Here is a 21,196-nt window from a genome sequence, read left to right on the forward strand (position 1 = left end):
AGACAAAAACACTAATTCAAAGGGATACATGCACCCCAATGTTTTTAGCAGCATTATTAACACCAACCAAGATATGGAAGCTGTTCAACTGTCCAACAGTTAATAAATGGATTTAGAAAATGTGATATAGATATACAATGAAATACCATTCAGCCATAAAAAAGAATGAAATCTTGCCTTTTGCAACAACACAGATGGAGCTAGAGAGCATAATGCTAAGCGAAAGAAGTCAGAGAAAGACCAATACTGTATGATTTCACTCACAGATGGAATTTACGAAACAAACGAGCAAAGGTGGGGAAAAGAGAGAAAGGCAAACCAAGAAACAGACTCCTAACTATAGAGAACAAACAGAGGGTTAACCAGAGGGGAGGTTGGTGGGGAGATGGGTGAAATAGGTGATGGGAATTCAGAAGGGCACTTGTCATGATGAAAAATGGGTGATTGAAAACTTTAAAAAAATGTAATTCAAAAATGGGAAAAAATTCAATCATATTATTTTGGAATGAATATACAGGTGGTAAAACCCAATAGAAAGACAATGAAATAATTATCATAAGCCTGAATGACTACTTCCAGTGAGGAAAGTATTGTGATCCAGAAGGGTAAACAGTAGTTTCTGGTGCACCAATCATGTTCTGTTTCTTGAACTAGATGGTTCCAGAAATATGTATCTTAGATGTTTTTTGTATACATGTTATACTTCACATTAAAAAAAAAAAAAACAGGATAATAAGGATAAAACACCAGTCCACACAGATGAATACAGCTAGAGAAAAACATAAATATGTTGACTGGTTCATAACCATAAACCCGACAGAGAGGTTTGGGCTGTCAGGTTATCATATTATATTTCCCTGGTCCATCTGCACAATTATACTCCTAGAAATATTTTATACCTTTCTGTTCAGAAACCTCCAGCATCTCCCCTCCCATCCTCACTTCAGTTAATTATTGTTTCCCACTTCCTGAGAAAAATGGAAGTAAATTTCCACAGACCTACCACCATAAATACCCATGTCCCAGAATTTTACATCCACATATTCTACCTTCCATCAGGGCTCAGCTCTCCATGCTACCATCCTAAGGCTAGTCCACCTATTTGTGTACCAGATCCCAGTCCTTCTTGCCTTCTCAAAGACAGGATGACAGCTACTCTCCCATCTGTCACTCATGTCATCAATTTTCTTCAGTAAACGTGCTGTTATTTCTTAACCCAACGTCTCTACCAACTGCTACCACATTTCTTCCACTTTTAGTTAAATTTCTGTTTAAAGTTGTCTGCAGTTACTGGCTCTGATCCTTCTCCTTCCATTCTCTCCTAAACCCACCACAGTCTCGGGTTTTTTCCTGTCAAAACTGCTCATCAAGATAATAACATCTAATGGCCAACTGTTGGCTTCATCTTCCTTATTTATCAGGAGCTTGTCACACAGGTTATATCACTTTTCGCTCTTCGACAGATTTGCATCACTTTGGTTTTTGGTAAAGCGCACTCTTCTGATTTTCCCCTTATATAACTGGCCATTCCTGCTCCGTCTCCACTGCTAGCTGATTCCTCTTCTTCCTTACTTAATGTTAGAATGTCCCAAATATGGTATTCTTCCATACACCTATACTCATTCTCTTGGTACCATCATTCAAGACTCATGATTTAAATACATGTTTATGCAACACCTCCAGTTCAGATCTGTCTCTTAAACTTTAGACTCATTTATAATGTCTATAAGACATCTGAGATTCCACAGGTCCAAAACTTACTTGCCCAATTTTCCCCCCAAAACCACTCCACCCTTATTAACCATCCTTATCTCTATTTTAAGGCAATGCCATTGCTAAAACCAAAATCTCTGGTGTCATCCCTGTTTTCTCTCCCCCAACTAGTCCATTAATAAATACAGTGTATTCCATCTTCCAAACATATGAATTTAAGATTTTCTTTTAATTTAAATTCAATTTAAATTTTAGGAATTTAAGATTTTCTTCACCTCCTCCACTGCTACCACTCAGTCTAACCCACATTCATACCTCACTTGGATTATTGCAATGGCCTCTTATCTGGTCTCTCTATGTATACATACCCTTGACCCTCTACACCCTACTCTTAGCAGCAGAAAGACCCTTTTTTTGTTTTGCTTTGTTTTGTTTAAAGATTTTATTTATTTATTTGACAGACAGAGATCACAAGTAGGCAGAGAGGCGGGCACAGAGAGAGAGAGGAGGAAGCAGACTCCCCGCTGAGCAGAGAGCCAGATGCGGAATTCGATCCCAGGACCCTGAGACCATGACCTTAGCCGAAGGCAGAGGCTTAACCCACTGAATCACCCAGGCGCCCCCGAAAGACCCTTTTAACACTTAATTACATATCACCTTCTCCCCCCACTCAAAATCCTATAATGGCTACTCATCTTACTCAGATAAAAAACCAACTATGTATGCTAGGACAATACCACCTTTCTAAACTTTTTTTCTGGGTTTAGGAAGCATAAAAATAAACACAAAATGGAGTTTAAAAAAGTGATTCCTAAAACCAGTTCTTAAACCACTTCTGGCCTGTGAATAACTTTTATGTACTCCACAGTGAATGAGGACAGTGCAGTACATTTTTATAAATGTGTCTGTTTATTCCTTTTAACATGTGGCTTTTCCTATTTTTTTTTTTGTTAATGTTATATTTTTAATCAAATAACAGTTATTATAAATGGAAGGTTTTTAAAACACATTATTACTTGGAGAGCCTGATGCAGGGCTCGATCCCAGGACCCTGGGATCATGACCCGAGCAGAAGGCAGAGGCTCAACCCACTGAGCCACCCAGGCGCCCCCACATTATTACTTGGAAAATAAAATTTTGGCAGAACTAAATTCTAATGCCTTCCCCATTTCTCCTTTCTATTCATTTTTTTCTGAATTAAAAAACAGAATACTTTTCATGGTATATGGAATTGAAAAGTCTGGGACTACTAGCCGAAAGGATTTAACAAGCATGTACTATAGCATAGGTAGGAGAAATTATATTGACTAGATTATTAGACCCCTCCCCAGCTCTATCAGGACTGGCTGTGTGACATTAAAGTTTTTTGTCTCTCTGATCCTCTATTTCCTCATCCATAATGCCCATTAAAGTATCCATTTCATAGAAATATGAAAATTAAATGAGACAATATATTTAAAATATACTGACATATAATAGCCACATGTGTATTTAGTTAACGTAACTATTAACTTTGTATTTAGTTAAATAGTGATATATGGTGGGAGAGAGAAGGAGGATTAGTGGGAGTAGATCATATTAATGCACAGAAGTATTTTATCCATTTAGGTTGAGAACTGCTGACAGATGGTGATAATAAAAAGCATTTAGGTCAGTTTCGTTATTGTTTGTAAATTCTCTGCCAACAATTTACCCCCTTCTTGCCTTCACCAGCAAACACCACAGCAAAAAAAACCCCATCTTCCACATTCACTCACTATTAACAAAGTATTAGGCATAGTATGTGGCAAGGACTCAGCAGGTAGTATTAGAATGAGGTCATCATGGATTCTTAAATAAACAAATGGTGATTATTTAGAAAATTAAAATATTCACTTGACCTTTTTTGAATTTATGTACGGGGAGTTTCTTAAGTTGATCTTTACGAAGTCTGTTTCTTCTAGCTCTATGTCTGTCCTGGACGAATTTTGTGATCTAAAGATAAAGAAAAAAAGAAATCAGACATTAAACGTGCAAATGGAAAACGGCCATTACAATAATAGACATGTTTCTGGATAGCTGCTGCAAATCAATTCAATTTACTTAAGCCCTAATTGCAATATCATTAATTGAAGCACTAATTATATAAGTAGTTTACCTCAAATTATCCTTTGAGTTTTTAATCATTCACCGAAGTTATCTTTATCTACTCTAACAGAAACATTATAAATAACATAGAACTATTTGTTTGCAAATATAAATGATAGACCGCAAGTTACAAAGACTCCACTGGATCAAGAAGGCAGAGTTGAAATTCCTGTAAGTTACAAACTAATAAAATTTTCAAACATACATTTATTAGTCACTGCACTTTCAGTTGTAGCAGCAAACTGAATAGAAGTATTATAGAACACCTGTACTATGAATACTCAGGAATGCTGGATAAAATATACAAAATATTTTCAAATATAAGTGACTGTGCTTGCAAGAATGCAAAGGAAGTCTACAGGACAGAGCCAAATACCAAAAGTGACATCTATAAAAAGAAAATTTTGATAAGTTTGACTGTGTCAATAAGGACTTCTATCCTCAAAACACACTTAAAAAATAAAAGACAAACCACAGAATGAGAAAAAATACTTGCAAATTCCATATTTGATAAGAGATTTGTATGAGAATTTATGAAGAACTCAAAAACAATAATAAAAAACAACCAACCCAACAGAAAACAAATGGACAAAATATTTGAATAAACAGTTTACCAAGAAGACAAATGCATGGCAAATAAGCACTGGAAGAGATACTCAACATAATTAGTCAAGGAGAAATGTCAATTCAAATCACAATTGCCACTATACACCTATGAGAACGACTAAAATTAAAAAGACGAACTATATCAAGTGTTGGCAACGAAGTGGAGGAACTGTCATCATGATACACTACTGTTATAACCACTTTGGAATGCTGATGGTTTTTTATAACTTTAAACACACATTTACCATATGACTCAATCACCCCACTTCTACTTATATGTACCCAATAGAAATGAAAGTATGAATCAATATAACAACCTGTACACAAATGTCCATGTCAGCTTTATTGTAATATCCAAAAACCAGAAACAACCCTAATGCCTATCAAAAGGTAAATGGATAAACAAAACTGTTGATTTATTTATACAATCAAACAGAACTGGGTTAAAAAAAAAAAAGTCAATATACTCAATATATGAATCTCAAAATACTTATCCTGAGAGAAAGAAGACAGACACAGAAGAGTACATAATATATAATTCTATGTGTATAAAGCTGAAAAAAATGCAAACTAATCTATAGTGACCAAAAGCTGATCTGTGCCTAGGGATGGGGCTGGGAAAAGGATGAGGACAGGAAGGAGTGAGAGGAAGTGTTGGAGAGGATGTGGAGAAAGGAGAACCCTCTTAAACTCTTGGTGGAAATGCAAACTGGTGCAGCCACTCTGGAAATCAGTAGGGAGGTACCCAAAAAAGTTAAAAACAGAGGTACCCTATGATCCAGCATTGGCACTACTAGGTTTTATCCATAGGATAGGATTTTATCCATAGGATACAAACATAATGATATGAAGGGAACCTGCACCCCAATGTCCACAATAGCCAAAATAAGGAAAGAGCCCAGATGTCTATCAACAGATGATTGGATAAAGAAGATGGAATATATATGTGTATACACACACACACACACACAGACCTCAATATTACTCTGCCATCAAAAAGAATAAAATCTTGTCATTGGCAACAACACAGATGAAACTAGAAGGTATTATGCTAAGTGAAATAAGTCAGTCAGAGAAAGACAAATACCATATGATTTCACACATACATGGAATTTAAGAAACAAAACAGATGAACATAGGAGTAGTGAAGAAAAAATAAAATAAGATGGAAAATTCAGAGTGAGGCAAACCATAAGAGATGCTGTACTCTTGGAAACAAAATGTGGGTGGATGGAGGGGAGAAGGGAAATGGAAGGGATAGTTGGGTGATGGGCATTAAGGAGGGCATTTGTAATGAGCACCAGCTGTTATACGCAACTGATGAATCACCAAATTCTACCTCTGAAACTAATGAAAAAAATAAAAAGCAGAAATTCAGGAGATAGAGAAAAAAAAAAAAAAGGATGAAAGTGAAGACTTTAGAATGTAACTTCTACCAGAATCTAGGCTACTTTACACAAGGCATTTTTACCTATTTGGTTCACTGATGAATCTTTGCACCCCAAAGCAGTGCATCATAGATGCAAAATACTTGTTGAATGAAAGGAACAAGAGAAAATACTCAAGGTCCACTTCTTTGAAAGACAAGACAGGTAAACTTCTGATAACACTGTGAAAGGCATGGACAAATATGAATAAAGAGAACTCATTTCACATATAGTGTAAATTCTCTTTAAAAAACAGAAATTCTCTTTAAATTGTTATGTGAGTGGCACTTGATTCCAGACAAGGCACTTGAAAACAGATAAAATAGACAATTTCTTAAAAATATAATTTAGGGGGTACCTAGGTGGCTCAGTCAGATAAGCATCTGACTCTTGATTTCAGCTCAGGTCATGATCTCAGGGCTGTGAGATCGAGCCCTGCATCAAGCTCCACACTGGGCGTGGTAGTAGAAAAAGACAACCATCTATCTGAATGTCCAGATGACTATGAGAAAAGTCAACAGACCTAGATTATTTTGTAAACAACCTTCACCAAAAACTGATATATAATCCCAACTCTATCAAAAACTATTTTAGGAAACAGAAAATAAGGGTTATTAGTTTTATGGGTCTAGTTACTTATTTGTAACTGCTTTTAAGTGGACCCATGCAGTTCAAACCCATGTTGCACAAGGATCAACTGTATGGTAAAATAACACTAAACTTACTATCTTAACCATTTTTAAGTTACAGTTCTGTGGCATTAAGTACATTCACATCACTGTGCTACCATCACTGCCATATATTCATAAAACTCTTTTCATCTTGCAAAACTGAAACCCTGTACTCATTAAACAGTAATTCCCTACCCTACCCTCCCTACAGCCCGTGGCAACTACCATTCTACTTTCTGTCTCTGAATCTGACTACTCTAGGTATCCCATATAAATAAAATTGTACAGTACTGGTTCTTTCATGACTAGCTTTTTTCAAGTGAGCATGTCTTTAAGGTTCGTCCACATTGTACATGTATTAGAATTCCCTTCCTTTTTGAAGCTAACATTCCATTGTATGTCTATACCACATTTTGTTTATCTGAAAACCCATTTTGTTCATGCACTGATGGACAATTTGGTTGCTTCCACCTTTGGGTATTGGAAATAATGCTATTATGAACAAAGGTGTACAAATATCTGTCCAACTCTGTCTTCAAATCTTTTGGTTATATACCCAAAGTGGAATTGCTGGATATGATAATTTGTTTAATTTTTTGAGGACTTGTCATACTTTTTTCTACAGCACCCGCTCCATGTGCTAATGGATTGTCCAGTTTGATGTGAAGACTATTCTAGGAGTGCCTAGGTGGCTCAGTAAGTTAACATCCAACTCTTGATTTCGGCTCAGGTTATGATCTCAGGGTTGTGAGACTGAGCCCTGCTGGGTATAGAATTGGCTTAAGGGTCTCTCCCTCTCCCCCTCCTCTCTCAATCCTATCTCCCTCCCTTCCTAAAAAACCAAAATGAAATAATTCCATTAAGAAAAAAAAAAAGATTATTCTGGTCCCATAATACTAAAACTTTCCCTTACCCAGACATTCAGAATGCTAATATTTTATTTTGGATTTTTGCATCTATGTAAAAGTGTAGAACTAAATGGTCCATATTAGAAATCAGAGTAATCCAAAATGTAAAGACAAAATTTATACACGATAATCAAATACAAGGATTTTTAAAATTTACAAAATAATGTAATCCCACATAGAGTAAAAGAGAAAAAAAACAATGATCATAACAACAGGTAAAAGATATATAATTCAGCACCCATTCATCATTAAATAAGGAAAAAGAAAATTTTTATTTCTAATCCTTATACAGTCTTTTTTTCTCAGTTTACCAGAAAGGACAGCATAATGTTAAATAGGAGGTTCAACAATAAGTAGCATTTTTTTGTTGTTTCTGCTTTCAAGAAGTCTTCTAATAAATTAACCATTTAATGATATTCATTTTTAGTTTTTAGTCAATAATCTTTATTGATTTAAGGTTATTTACATCTACTCATACTCTGCCAAGGGCATTTTTTGGTTATTCTTTCTATTCTATTTTCTACACTAAAAACCTAAGGGACTCAATAAGTTCAAATTACCAGAGTAGAATTCAGCAAGTTTGTAGATACAAGATTAATATATAAAAATGATGTCCAGTGTCTAAATCTTGGTTTCTAAATATAACTCTTCGATAAAAGAAACCAGGGTTCCTTGGAGAAATGTCTAATTTTAGGGGTGGAGCAAGAAAATATAAGATGAATCTGAAGCTTCTTACTGTACCAGATACAAAAGAAGTGCTTAGAAAAACTAAAGGATGGATCAAATGAAAGGGACACATGACCTAGCTTGACAGAGCTCTCCATGGCCAAAGGTCAAAATTTGAACATAAATAAAATGGCACTGGATTATAAACCAAGGTATAAAATAAATATACAGGAGTACACATTAATATAAATAAATGATTGAATAAATAAGTAAATGCCAAGAAGAGATAGATACATCTTTTTCACAAAAGAATTCCAAATAATATATAGATACTCTCGCCTACTCCCCACTCTAGATCTTGCTTGTCCCTCCTCAGTTTTAGGGGTGCTATACAAGTGCCTCACTTCCAAAGTAAGAACAGAAAAAGAGAAAAATATTAACTTTATAGTGGAGAAACCTGGCTTAACCAAGGAATGAATGTTAATACCATTAGTGATGTTATGCAGATATCATGTACTCCATGACGTAAGAAGGGCACTTCACCTCTGTTTTTAAAAACTTATTCCCCCAAGAAACCTATAACACAATGTAATCATAAGAAAAACATCAGATTGAGGGACATTCTATAGGATACCTGGCCACGACTCCTCAAGACTGTCGAGGTTATGGATAACACAGAGAGACTGAGACTGACAAGACTATCAGAGAACAGAGGAGCCTGGGAATACATACTAACTAAATAAAATAGTTTTTATTTGGAATCCTGGAACAGGATTTTTGTTTTGGATCCTGGAACAGAAAGATAACATTAATGGAAAAACTGATGAAATCTATACAAAGTCTGGAGTTCAATTACTAATAATGTACCAATGTTAGTTTCTTAGTTTTGACAAATGGACCACGATAATGTAAAGTGGGGAAACTAGATGAGGAATGTACAAGAACACTCTTTTTTGAAATTTTTTTGTAAATCTTAACATTATTCAAAAATCAAAAGTTTGCTTTGAAAAAATCCATAATGTTCTTATATCCTAATAACACCACTTACAAAATGCAATTTCAAAAGTCTAACTAAAGGGGTGCTTATGTAGCTCAATCGGTTAAGCATCTGCCTTCGGCCCAGGTCATGATCCCGGGTCCAAGGATGGAGTCCCACATCAGGTTCCCTGCTCCGTGGGGAGTCTGCTTCTCCCTCTACGCCTCCCACCTGCTTGTGCTCTCTAATAAATAAATACAATCTTAAAAAAAAATGTCTAACAAAAGACGTGCAAAATGTTTACAGAAAAAAATTATTAAACAGATGCATATAGAAGATCTAAATAAATGAAAAGAAATCCACAGCATCACAGAAAGATTGAACATTCCAAAATGGCATTTAATCTCTAACCTGTAATGTCCATATAATAATAAACTGATTGAATGTTATTATAAATATTCTTTATAAAAAATAAAGTGAGACTCCTGGGATTGTTTTATACAGAGGCAATTCTATTTTTTTAATTTTTAAAAAAAATTTTTTAGAAGATTTATTAAGTTGAGAGAGAGAACACAAGAAGGGGGAGAAGCAGGCTCCCCACTGAGCAGGGAGTCCGACAGTGGGCTCGATCCCAGGACCCTGGGATCATGACCTGAGTTGAAGGCAGACGTTTAACTAACTGAGCCACCCAGGGTGCCCCTGCAATTCTCTTTTAGTATCTATCTTAATACATAGGTCTTCTCTTCTCTGCTTCTGCCTTCAATTTGTTTTTATATCACAAATCATATAGTTTTTAGAAACTTCCACTTTAAACACTGAGAGACTGAGGGTGATAAAGGCAAATAATATCTTCGCATTATTATGAAAATAATTCTGACTTCAAAGTCCCATTAAAAGTCCCGGGACCATACTGTAGTAACCACGTTATAGATAATGTATCATCACCTTTAACCTCAGCACTCATAGTATTCTTTACATTTTGATATGAAAACTTTCAAATCAGAGAAGAATTGAAGAAATTTTATAATATCCATATACCCATCACCTAGATTCCATAATTAACATTGTACTACACTTTTAATCACCTTTCCATCCCTCTATTTACCCATCAAAACACCTCTTTTTTTAAAATGCTTTTTTAGATTTTATTTATTTATTTGACAGAGAGAGAGAGAGTGGCAAGCAGAGTCAGAGGGAGAAGTAGGCCCTCTGTTGAGCAGGGCTCGATCCCAGAACTCTGATATCATGACCTGAGCCAAAGGCAGCCGCTTAACCAACTGAGTCACCCAGGCGCCCCAAAAACACCTCTTTCTCTCATTGTTTTTATAATGCATTTCAAAGTAAGTTGCAGATCATCAATATATGTCTCCCCAAATACTTTAGCATATGTATCATTAGTTAGAGCTTAGTATTTCTTTTACAGTATTTTTTTCCTTAGGTAAAATTTATATACAAAGACATGCAAAAAATTTAAGTGTACAGATGTTTGTGCAACCTTTGTCAAGATACAGAATATGACTTACCCCCTCAAAAGTTCCCTCATACCCTTCTCAGTAAATCCCTCACTCCCTCTTCCTAGCACCCCTAGAAGTAATCACTGTTAGGATTTTTCTACCCAGATTATCTTCACCTTTTCTAGACCCAATCATATAAATGGACTCATACAATATGTACCCCTTTATGTAAGTCTGCTCTCACTCAATACAATGTTTTTGGTTTTTTTTTTTAAGATTTTATTTATTTATTTGTCAGAGAGAGAGCAAGCGAGAGCGAGCACAGGCAGACAGAGTAGCAGGCAGAGTCAGAGGGAGAAGCAGGCTCCCAATACAATGTTTTTTAGAACCATCCATATTATTTTTAAAAATATATTTAACATTGATTTACCTACCATGAAAATGACTATCAAGATGAGACAGATGCCCACTATGATCAGGAAGGGGATTAGATAGTATTCCAGAGGAAGACTAAATTCTGGAACTAAGATAATGTGGCCCCTAGAAGAAAACAAAAATTAGTAATTGAGAAATAGTAAGAGTTACCAAATTACAATGTTAATTAAAAACAAAAGTACTGCTTAAAAGGCATTTAGATATTAAAATTCAATCCACTAAACACATCTCATCTTCTAATATATCATTTCCAATAATTTAAGAGATACATTCTCCATCTTTGTTTCTTCTACATATTTACCAAAATAACTTGCTTACATAATTAAGGAAGCTTTTAGACTGGGTACAGGAAATCAGCCAATAATAATTACTGTGTCCATCCCAGAAACATGTTATTCACTGAATTTAGGAACCTGGGCAAAATTCTGCATATTTTATGGGCAAAATCAGCAATTTAAACAATGGTAGTACCTTGGGTATCTTGTCAACGAAACCCCTCATCCCAGTCAAATTATTATTCATCAGCTCCTCCTATGGTAAAGCTCTGAAGCTACTATTATCAAAAATATCCTCCCTCTTCCCTATGCTTTACATGAACTTCTTATACCAAGTACAATGGACATAGCCCCTGTACTCTACATTAATCTGTGAGATATGGAATAAAAAACTGATAAGGGAATTAAAAGGAGTTGTAGCCTCCTCCCTACTCTGTACCCTTCCCATTGCTTGACTGGAAAAAGCTTAAAAAAAAAATGTGTATGTTATCGGAAAGGGATGGAGTAAGGCTACCTGCCTTAATCCCCTTTGTTATTAACCATGTTATTGCTTATGGTGGAATTACAATAACAGAAATTGACTCATAAAATGAAACTATGATCAGAACAGGCACACTACTGGGGTGCCTGGATATGTTAGTCAGTTAAGTGTCTGCCTTTGGCTCAGGTCATGATCCTGGAATCCTAGGAATGAGCCCTGCATGGGGCTCCCTGCTCAGTGAGGAGTCTGCTTCTCCCACTGCCTCTGATTCTGCTTATGTTTGCTCTCAGATAAAATCTTTAAAAAAAAAAAAAAAAAAAGGCACACTATTTTTGTTGTGTGAGCAAATTTTACATGGCTGCCAAATCCTGCATTAGAAAATATATTCAGTCTAGGGAAACGCTTGTATAATGGTGATAGGACTGCTTTCTCCATTGTACTCAGGTGCTACTCCACTAGTATGGTGCTAGTAACACTACATTGTAACCCACTTCTAGGTGATTTTTAGGCAGTGAAGCCTGCTACTTTGTGACACAAGGGTTAAATGCAAAACAAAAATTCTCAATAAAAGGGAAATAAAAACGGGCCAACTCCTTCCCGACATAGAGATGCTTAGAACACCATAGTACTTAAGAAAAATAACATGAAATTAAATAAAGCAATTTTTAAGTCTTCTTGCCATTATTTATTATATTCATATGCAGGGAGCGCTACCATGCTTTACCAAATACAAAAACAAATAAAAAAGATAATATAAGGAATTTCCCAATAATTTAAATATTTTCCCAAAAATGCTAAGAACACTAAAGTAAAAGGAGATTTTTATTTCAATAGCTTTGAGCAGAATAGGGGATGACAAAAGATTTACATGTGTTTTTGTAGCTTTACATAAAATACTAAAAGGACTGATCTATCAGGGTGAAAAAAGAAAAGCAGCAGGCCTGGGCCACTGTAATGTATGCCATCTCTTCCAGCATGAGGTCAGGTCTGGAAGTAATGCCCCTATGCTTGACACAAATCTTCTGAAACCATATGAGCCAGTGCTGAGACAGTAACAGTGGTGCCACTTTTAAGTAGAAGAACCTTTCCATACGATGCTAGTCTTCTACAACCTCCCTACCCTACTCCTACCAACCAGCTATAAATTAACATTGTCAGGGGTTAAAAGCCAGACTACTGCTTATCTATATTCAACTCATTATAGAATATAAGTATCTCAGCAATAGCAAACTTTACATCTCTCATATGGGTTTTCTTCTTCTCCTTTTATGTTAACAGCTTTCTAATGTGGATGTGGCTTGAATGAGATAAACAAATAAACCCTGTCCTAGGAGATAAGCCAAAGGGTTGCTCAGAAATGAACAGAACTGCCAGGTGAGAAGGAGCTAAATGAACAAAGCAGGATAAAAAAAAACTTTTTTTTAAAAAAAGATTTTATTTATTTATTTGACAGACAGAGATCACAAGTAGGCAGAGAGGCAGGCAGAGATGGGGGTGGGGGCAGGCTCCCTGCTGAGCAGAGAGCCCAATGCAGAGCTCGATCCCAGGACCCTGAGATCATGACCTGAGCTGAAGGCAGAGACTTGAACCCACTGAGCCACCAGGCGCCCCAACATTAAAAAACTTTTGAACACTTCCTATATATGTGTAACCACAGAAATACAATCAATTCCAGAATTTTCTTGTGAGCAGAAAGATTCACAGACCTGGGTTCTAAATCTAGTGTTCCTTATGTCCTATTTTTTTTAGAAGATTTTATTTATTTATTTGACAGAGAGAGAGAGAGCGCACAAGCAGGGGAAGGGGCAGAAAGAGAAGCATACTCCCCGCTGAGCAAGGAGCCCAATGTGGAATTCAATCCCAGGACCCTGGAATCATGACCTGAGCCGAAGGCAGATGCTTAACCAAATGAGCCACCCAGGCGCTCCAATAAACTTTAAAATTGCTACTTAAAAAGTTAGGATGGGAACAATGGACAAAGCAGATGATACTTAGAAGCTGGACTTCTGGGACGCCTGGGTGGCTCAGTTGGTTAAGTGGCTGCCTTCGGCTCAGGTCATGATCCCAGCGTCCTGGGATCGAGTCCCATATCAGGCTCCTTGCTCAGCGGGGAGCCTGCCTCTCCTTCTGCCTCTGCTGCCACTCTGCCTGCCTGTGCGCTTGCTCTCTCTCTCTCTCTCTCTGGCAAATAAAGAAATAAAATCTTTAAAAAAAAAAAGAAAGAAAAAAAGAAGCTGGACTTCTCTGAATATGCACTGTGTTTTGCTGATTTTAATTTTATACAAAATCATAAAAGTCACAATGAGGGTAAAAAAGCAATCCCTAAAATCTAAAAGCAACATGAATCAAATAGGCCTGTGCTTCCAGTTGACAGCATCAGCACACAGAATTATTTCATATGTCTTTAAAACATGGTAATTTGGTTTTAGATCCTTATTATGATATACCTTAAACAAAGAAAGAACTATTTTTTCACAAATGCCAGTAGTGTTGGTATTGTTCTGTTATATATGTATTGTGCAATTAAAAAAGAAAACAATTACTTTGGTGTCTTTGAGCACAGAAAAATAAAATACAGGAGTAAAATTAATGAAGTAGAGCAAAACACCTTCAGTCCTGAATTGAGGTTAGAAGCAACAGCATGCGCTCATGATTTTTTGTATCTTTAAAACACACTATTTTACCTGGAAACCTTACCTTGTATAATAAAAACAAAAAGCACATATATGTCTTAGATTTATCCACTGAAAAAACGTAGAAATAATGACAAACCAAGGAGCAATGATCACCTCTCAGTCTCTAAATACCATATTAAATTAAAAGGAAACAGAGGCTCCTTGAAAAAAATGGCAGGTTCCAAGTCAGGGGGAGGAAAAGAACAAAATGGGCCTGGAACATCTTGTCATACAGAAAATAAGGAGCAGTCAAAAGCTCCAGATTTACATTAAAAGACATTTGGATTAAACTTGGAAGTCTGAAATTGGAAAATGTGAACATCAATAAAGAGAATAACTGCAATGGGCTGAAGCATATTCAGGGAGTTTTAACTCATGAATTCATTAGGATACTTTGAATATACATATAAATCATCTTTGGAAGATGCTAGTGAACGAAATCACTTTGAAAAACAGTAAATGAAGGGCAGGAATTGTTTATACCAGTTTTTGGGTTTTTTTAATAACTATTTATTTATTTCACAGTGGGAGCAAGTGCACAAGTGAGGGGCAGATGAAGGGAGAGAGAGAGAATCCCAAGCAGACTCCCCACTGAGCCTGGAGTTCAAGGCCCAGTTTGATCCCAGGACCATGAGATTGTGACCAGAGCCGAAATCAAGCGTTAGACACTTAATTGACTGACCCACCCAGACACCCCCCTCCTTTCTTAAGATTTTATTTTTAAATAATCTCTACATCCAACATGGGGCTCAAACTGACTACCCTGAGATCAAGAGTCACATGTTCCACCAACTAAGCCAGCCTGGCACCCCATCCTAGCTTCATTAGATTGTGTACCAAGGTACTGAAAGAATCGATAAAGGTGCAAGTTCTCTTTACAGAAGCATTTAACTAATAAATGAAGAAGGAATTATAAAATTAGACTACTTGCAAACCCTAAAGAACTCAATGGATCTAGGAAATTATCATCAATGATTGTAATCATGCACAGAAGAAATATTACAATAGTCTTAAAATCATAATGACTTAAAAGATAATTTAGCAGAGTAGAGCTCATTTTTAAAGATAACCTTGGTTACAACTAATATAGTTCTACCCTAATATAAGGAATATTAAGCTACAGGATTGTTTTTTATATCCATTACTTACCCTTTTTCATATGTAAATTCATCTTTCAGGGAATTGGCCGATGATTCCCCAATAAAGACAGATGGAATGTCAATTTTCTTTAGCACATCAACTGTATAAAATAATAATAAAATTATTCTTAAAATCCCATACTCCGTTTACAATCAACTTTACTTTCTTCATAACAGCAGCAAATGCAACTGGTAACAATTACAATCAATTCGAATCGGTTGATTTTCCTGATTGCAGAGTTATACCATTATCAATCAAGTGGTTGAGAAATCCTATTACATTTACAATAACAAAAGCTAACATTGTGCATACATACATTACCATACCATCTCAACAGTCCTATGAAGACTAGATATATTTTTAATATTTCCTTTTGATTTATTCCTCTATAGACATAATTAACTCTTAGAAAAGGAAGAGAAAGAAATTTAAGTTCCACACATAACTTAAATTAAAGGTGAAAAAGGTGAAAAAGCTTTTTTTTACATACCCATTCCCAGGAGATGTATAAGCCGAAGAATGTAAGAAAAGACCACTTTATACAAGTCTCAAAAATGATACCATATACCTACGGCTTTCCAGACTGACAGGCTGACAGAAGTTGAGAAAGGGCAAAGAATAGGAAAGCCAGGTAAATTTCTACTTCCTCCTAAGCCTGGAGTTCACGGTAAAGCTCTGTTTTGTTTGGTGTCTTAAGACAATGAACTCTTGTAACTACTTGTAAAACCAAAGTCAAATGTCAACAAAAGAGAAGTTTGTAAAAATTACCCATTACTCAGGAAGATCCTCTTAAATTTACAATAGAAAAAGCAGTCTTATTTTTGGCTGTGAGTTAATTTAACAAATTTGGCTTTAGAGAAAGTCCATTTACTTTCATTACATTTTTCACAATAACTTTGTTCTCCAAAAAACACAAATTTGAAAAAGGTGGTGGTGGGGGGGATACAAGAAGAAAACCACACAACCATTATCCTTCCCACCCAAAGAGAAAGGTTTTATTTGAAGTAATAAACAGTTCTAGGAGTTTCAACACATACAGTTATGTAACCACCACCACCACAATCAAGACACAGAATGTTCTATTACCCCCCAAATTCCCTTATAACCCCCTTTATTTTCAACCTCTCTCCTCCAACCTAAGCTACTGCAGATGTGTTTTCTTTAATCTTTATAAAAATAAGTTTCTTTAAAAAATATTAGCAGGCCTCACTTTATAATTTTTTCAAAGACTTTATTTATGTGAGAGGAATTTAGCATGAGCACAGGGCAGGGGCGGCAGAGGAAAAGGGAGAAGCAGATCCCTGACCTCCCCGCCCCCCCACTCGCCACCAGCAGGGAGCCAATGCAGCTTGATCTCAGGACCCTGAGATCACGATTTAAGCCAAAGGCAGACACTTAACAGACTGAGCCACCCAGGCGCCCCATTAAAAACAAGTTTTAAAGTTATAAAATCCTGGTAGAGTATATTTTTTTCACTTCTAGATTTTTTTTTTAATGTAAATATAATTATTCATTTCTGCTCGTTCTCTCGCTTCCTCCCACTCTTCCCATCCCTACCCCTCTTTCACATATACACATCCCATATAAGCCCCAGGAAGGCAAGGTCCAAAATGGTTGGTAAAGGAATATTTAATCGCTATATTTATATCAGTGGGATCAATAAAAATGTTGTATTTTTATATCAGTGGGACCATATAATAATGGAAAAATGTATAGGCTTTTTCCACTGAATGATACAACTCAGATATTCTGTCATGTCAATAATTATTGGAAGTAACAGAACTTCTTCGAGTTATGATATCTAAAGAGATGTAAAGAGCTCCTTACTTCAGTCAGAAGAAGGGGTAAAATGTATACAAATATGAAAAGTCATCTTGGAGACTTTGCAATATTATTTATATACTGAACCAAACATCTTTTAGTTCACAAAATAATTTAAAAAACACTAAATTTTAATTCTTATCCACAAAACTCTGTGAAATATACACTGCCAATAGTACTGTCATGATATCATAGACAAAATACAATTTAGATGGCCAACCCCAACGTCTCCAGATTCATATATCCAGCTGCCTGTTCAATATCTCCACTTGCCTGCCTAATAGAGGTTTTAAATCTAATGTTTCTCAAATGGAACTCTCACTGGCTCTTTCCTCAAAATCAGCTCTACTCCTTGTCTTTCTCCTCGGTAAACAGCATTCTGTATTCACTTAGTTTCGTGGGCTGTACACCTTGGAATCATTCTTGACTCCTCAATTTCTTTATTTCTTCTATAAATCCTATCAACTTCAAACAGAGCCATAATTCTATCACTTATCATAGCCACTGTTAATACTCCAGATCACCATCACCTCTGGCCTGGCTATTGCAGGAACATTCTGACTTGTCTCTTTGTTGGCATTCCTGCCCATCTTCCACCTTCAATCTATTCTCCAAAGAACAGCCAAAGTGATCCTTTTAAAATAAAAGATCACCTTACATCTCTGTTTAAAAGCTACACATAACAAATTCCAAAGTCCTATAAATACACAACACGATCCTGCCGCTAGTGCCTTCCCTAACCTCATTCTCTCCACTCTCTCTGCATATACTTCAGCCACTGTGGCTTTCTGTCATACCTTGAAAACACCAAATATACTTTATCTTTGAGCCTTTGTATTTGCTTGCTGTTCCCTTTCCTTGGAACATTGCTCCAGAAATCTGCATGGCTCAGTCTCTTGCTGTAGACCTATGTTAAAATGTCAAAGCCTCAGAGAAGCCTCCTCTGACCACTCTATCTAAAATGGCCAGCCTCCTCTCGTCCCTGCCACCCTATATCCCTTCAGCCTAACATGGATTTTTCTTTCTTTCTTTCCTTTTTTTTTTTCTGAAGATTTTATTTATTTATTAGAGAGAGAGAGAACAAGAGAGAGGGAGCACAAGAGAGGGAAGGGTCAGAGGGAGAAGCAAACTCCCCGCTGAGCAGGAAGCTTGATGCAGAACTGGATCCCGAGACCCCAGGATCATGACCTGAGCCAAAGGCAGTTGCTTAACCAAATGAGCCACCCAGGTGCCTTGACATAATTTTTTTTTTCATAATTTTCTTTATAGCACTTATCACTACTTGACATATAGCATATCTCTTTGATTGTGTGTTCCTCTCTCCCACCCTAGAATGTAATAATAGCAGTAATAATAGCCATAAATGATTATTAATACTATTATAAAATATCTAATAATTATATTATCATGTATTTATTATGTAATGACTAAGAAACAGTCTTCTAGAGGTTTTCTATGTCTGAATTCATTCAATCCTCAACAACAACCCAATGAGTTAAGTACTATTATCATCCCCATTTTACATATCAGAAAGGTGAGGCCTACCGAGATGTAACAGAGATGTAAGAAAATATTCCCAAGGTCACACAGCTAGCAGGTGATCCAGCTGCAATTAAAACCCTAGCAGGCAGTACCCAGAAGCCACAATAACTGCTGCATTCTGCTATTTCACTGAAAGATACGAGAACAGAGCCTTAAAGTGTATCATTCCCTGCTGTAGTCATGGTGGCTAAAATAGTACCTGATGAAGAGTAGGCTGTCAAAAAAAATATTTGTTCAAGGAAGACAGCAGGGAAAAAAAGAGAAGAAACAAACCCAGACATATTGATAACCTGCCCTGATTATACAATTGGGAATTTGCACAGCCTAGATTCAAACTTGAGGCTTCGCTTCCTAATCTAAGCTCTTGCAACTCTGTCATGGCATGGGTTTTCTCACATATCCTCTCTCACAGGATCTTCACAACCTTGTCAGGTCAAATAAAAATAAAAATTATACACACCTTTACAGATGAAAGCAAAGGGCTTAAAAGGTTAAGTAACTCTCCCAAAATTCATATATTAACTAACCTAGAAGAATAAACCCACATTTCCTGGTTCTGAAGTTGGTGTTTTCTCTATCACATTCTGCTGCCTCCTGAAGATGACAGATATTACTGGCTCACTGAGTTAACCCATCCTATGTCCTAGCTGAAATAAAAACAGACAAATTCCTTGTGTGAAATGTTGGCAGCAAAGGGCTTTTAAAACTTGCTTTTGTTTCCAGATACTACAATGTCTGTTTCTAGAATATGCTCAATATTCTTGGTGGTTATAGACTAAGCCTTAAAAGGGGAATAGATACATGCCTCTTTTAATGAATCCATGCTTTCCTTTCTTCTTCCAATTAACAGCAAAGTTGCAAATGGTAAAGATCTTTACAACATTTGTTTTTGAATATAAGAAATGTCCCAAACACAGATACACAGGGATAGAGCAGAATGTCACAGAAATAATCCAAGCAATAAAGAACCAAAATTCTGAGCAATCTTTGAAATGTAATAGCTCAACTGGAACATTTCCATGGCAACAACAGGATTACATGGTTGTGTGCTACTTTTAACATTTAACACATTTTCCTTAGGAACTGTCATGATTGCCACAAAAAGGTTTTATGGTATTACAAAGACAAAATAGGTGTTAGAGGGAACAGGCACTTCCTGCTTGCAAAATTTTTACTGAAAACGGGTAAAGAGAGTAAATAGTTTATAAATATGAATCTGTTTAACTCAAAACACCTGAGGTCTTGAAGCCTGCTAAACACTGGGCTCAGGACTTCAGCAAAACACACAAGGAGTAAGTAACTTGCTTAAAGTTATACAGCTGATACAAGTGAGAGTGTCAATTTAAATTCACACCCTTTCTTGAGTAGTTATGCTTTCCATTTTGCTAGTAATGTATACAGGTAACAAAAGTTACTGACCTGGCATATATATATATATATATATATATTTTTTTTAAGATAGATAGCTGAAGGGGAAGAAGATCATGTCAAATCTACAGTACCAAAAGAACTAGTTTATTTGGTAAGTCAAGTACCTTCATCAATTCCTCTACTTCCCAGCAGTGATTGTCAAACTTTTTGTGAAATGCTAGACCCTCCCAAGGGTACCTCATGCATTTTAATGATTTAGTCAGCTAGAATGTTAAATAATAATTTAAAATATATATGGAAATTAATGAAGGAACTTATTACCAAGTTTTACTTTTTTGTTTTTTTTAAGATTTTATTTATTTATTTGCAGAGAGAGAGAGATCGCAAGTAGGGAGAGAGGCAGGCAGAGAGAGAGGAAAACAGGTTCCCCACCAAGCAGAGAGCCCAATGTGGGGCTCGATCCCAGGACCCTGAGATCATGACCTGAGCTGAAGGCAGAGCCTTAACCCACTGAGCCACCCAGGCATCCCACCAAATTTTACTTTTTATAAGTTATAATTTTACCTCAGATTCTAAGGGTAAGAAGAAAAGGGTTCTACTCAAACAATAACAACAACAACAAACAGCGTCTTAAGTTATAAAAAATTTAGTTAAGGACTCCAAAATCTTTCCTATTGAGGATCTAATTATTTAAAGTCTTAAATATATTCCAATGTAGGATACCAGTCCATAGCTTTATGTCTGCTTTTTGCTCCAAGCTCTTTCTTGCATACGAGACTCAATGGCACTTAGTAGCCAGAGGTATTATGGTTAGGTGCTAGAAGAAAAACAAAAATAAAATACTTAATCATGGATGCTGGCAGTGTGCTTTGGGGTCTGAACCCAATTTTCAATGGATATGTGGGGGA

The 21,196-nt window shown here is 36.2% G+C and overlaps 1 protein-coding gene across 5 annotated transcripts in view; it reads right to left on the reverse strand.

Moving 5' to 3' along the window:
- Positions 1–21,196, reverse strand: part of RNF13 (ring finger protein 13) — a 148,764-nt gene that overhangs the window by 37,845 nt on the left and 89,723 nt on the right. For all 5 annotated transcript variants that reach the window (XM_032345690.1, XM_032345685.1, XM_032345694.1 and 2 more), the window contains 3 exons: positions 15,564–15,654; positions 10,983–11,088; positions 3,594–3,687 (listed from right to left, as the gene is read on the reverse strand). In XM_032345690.1, the coding sequence (XP_032201581.1) occupies positions 3,594–3,687; positions 10,983–11,088; positions 15,564–15,654 (291 nt within the window). The remainder of the gene's footprint in view (positions 1–3,593; positions 3,688–10,982; positions 11,089–15,563; positions 15,655–21,196) is intronic.

The sequence above is a fragment of the Mustela erminea genome, chromosome 1, assembly GCF_009829155.1.
Source record: "Mustela erminea isolate mMusErm1 chromosome 1, mMusErm1.Pri, whole genome shotgun sequence".
Classification (NCBI taxonomy): Eukaryota; Metazoa; Chordata; class Mammalia; order Carnivora; family Mustelidae; genus Mustela; species Mustela erminea.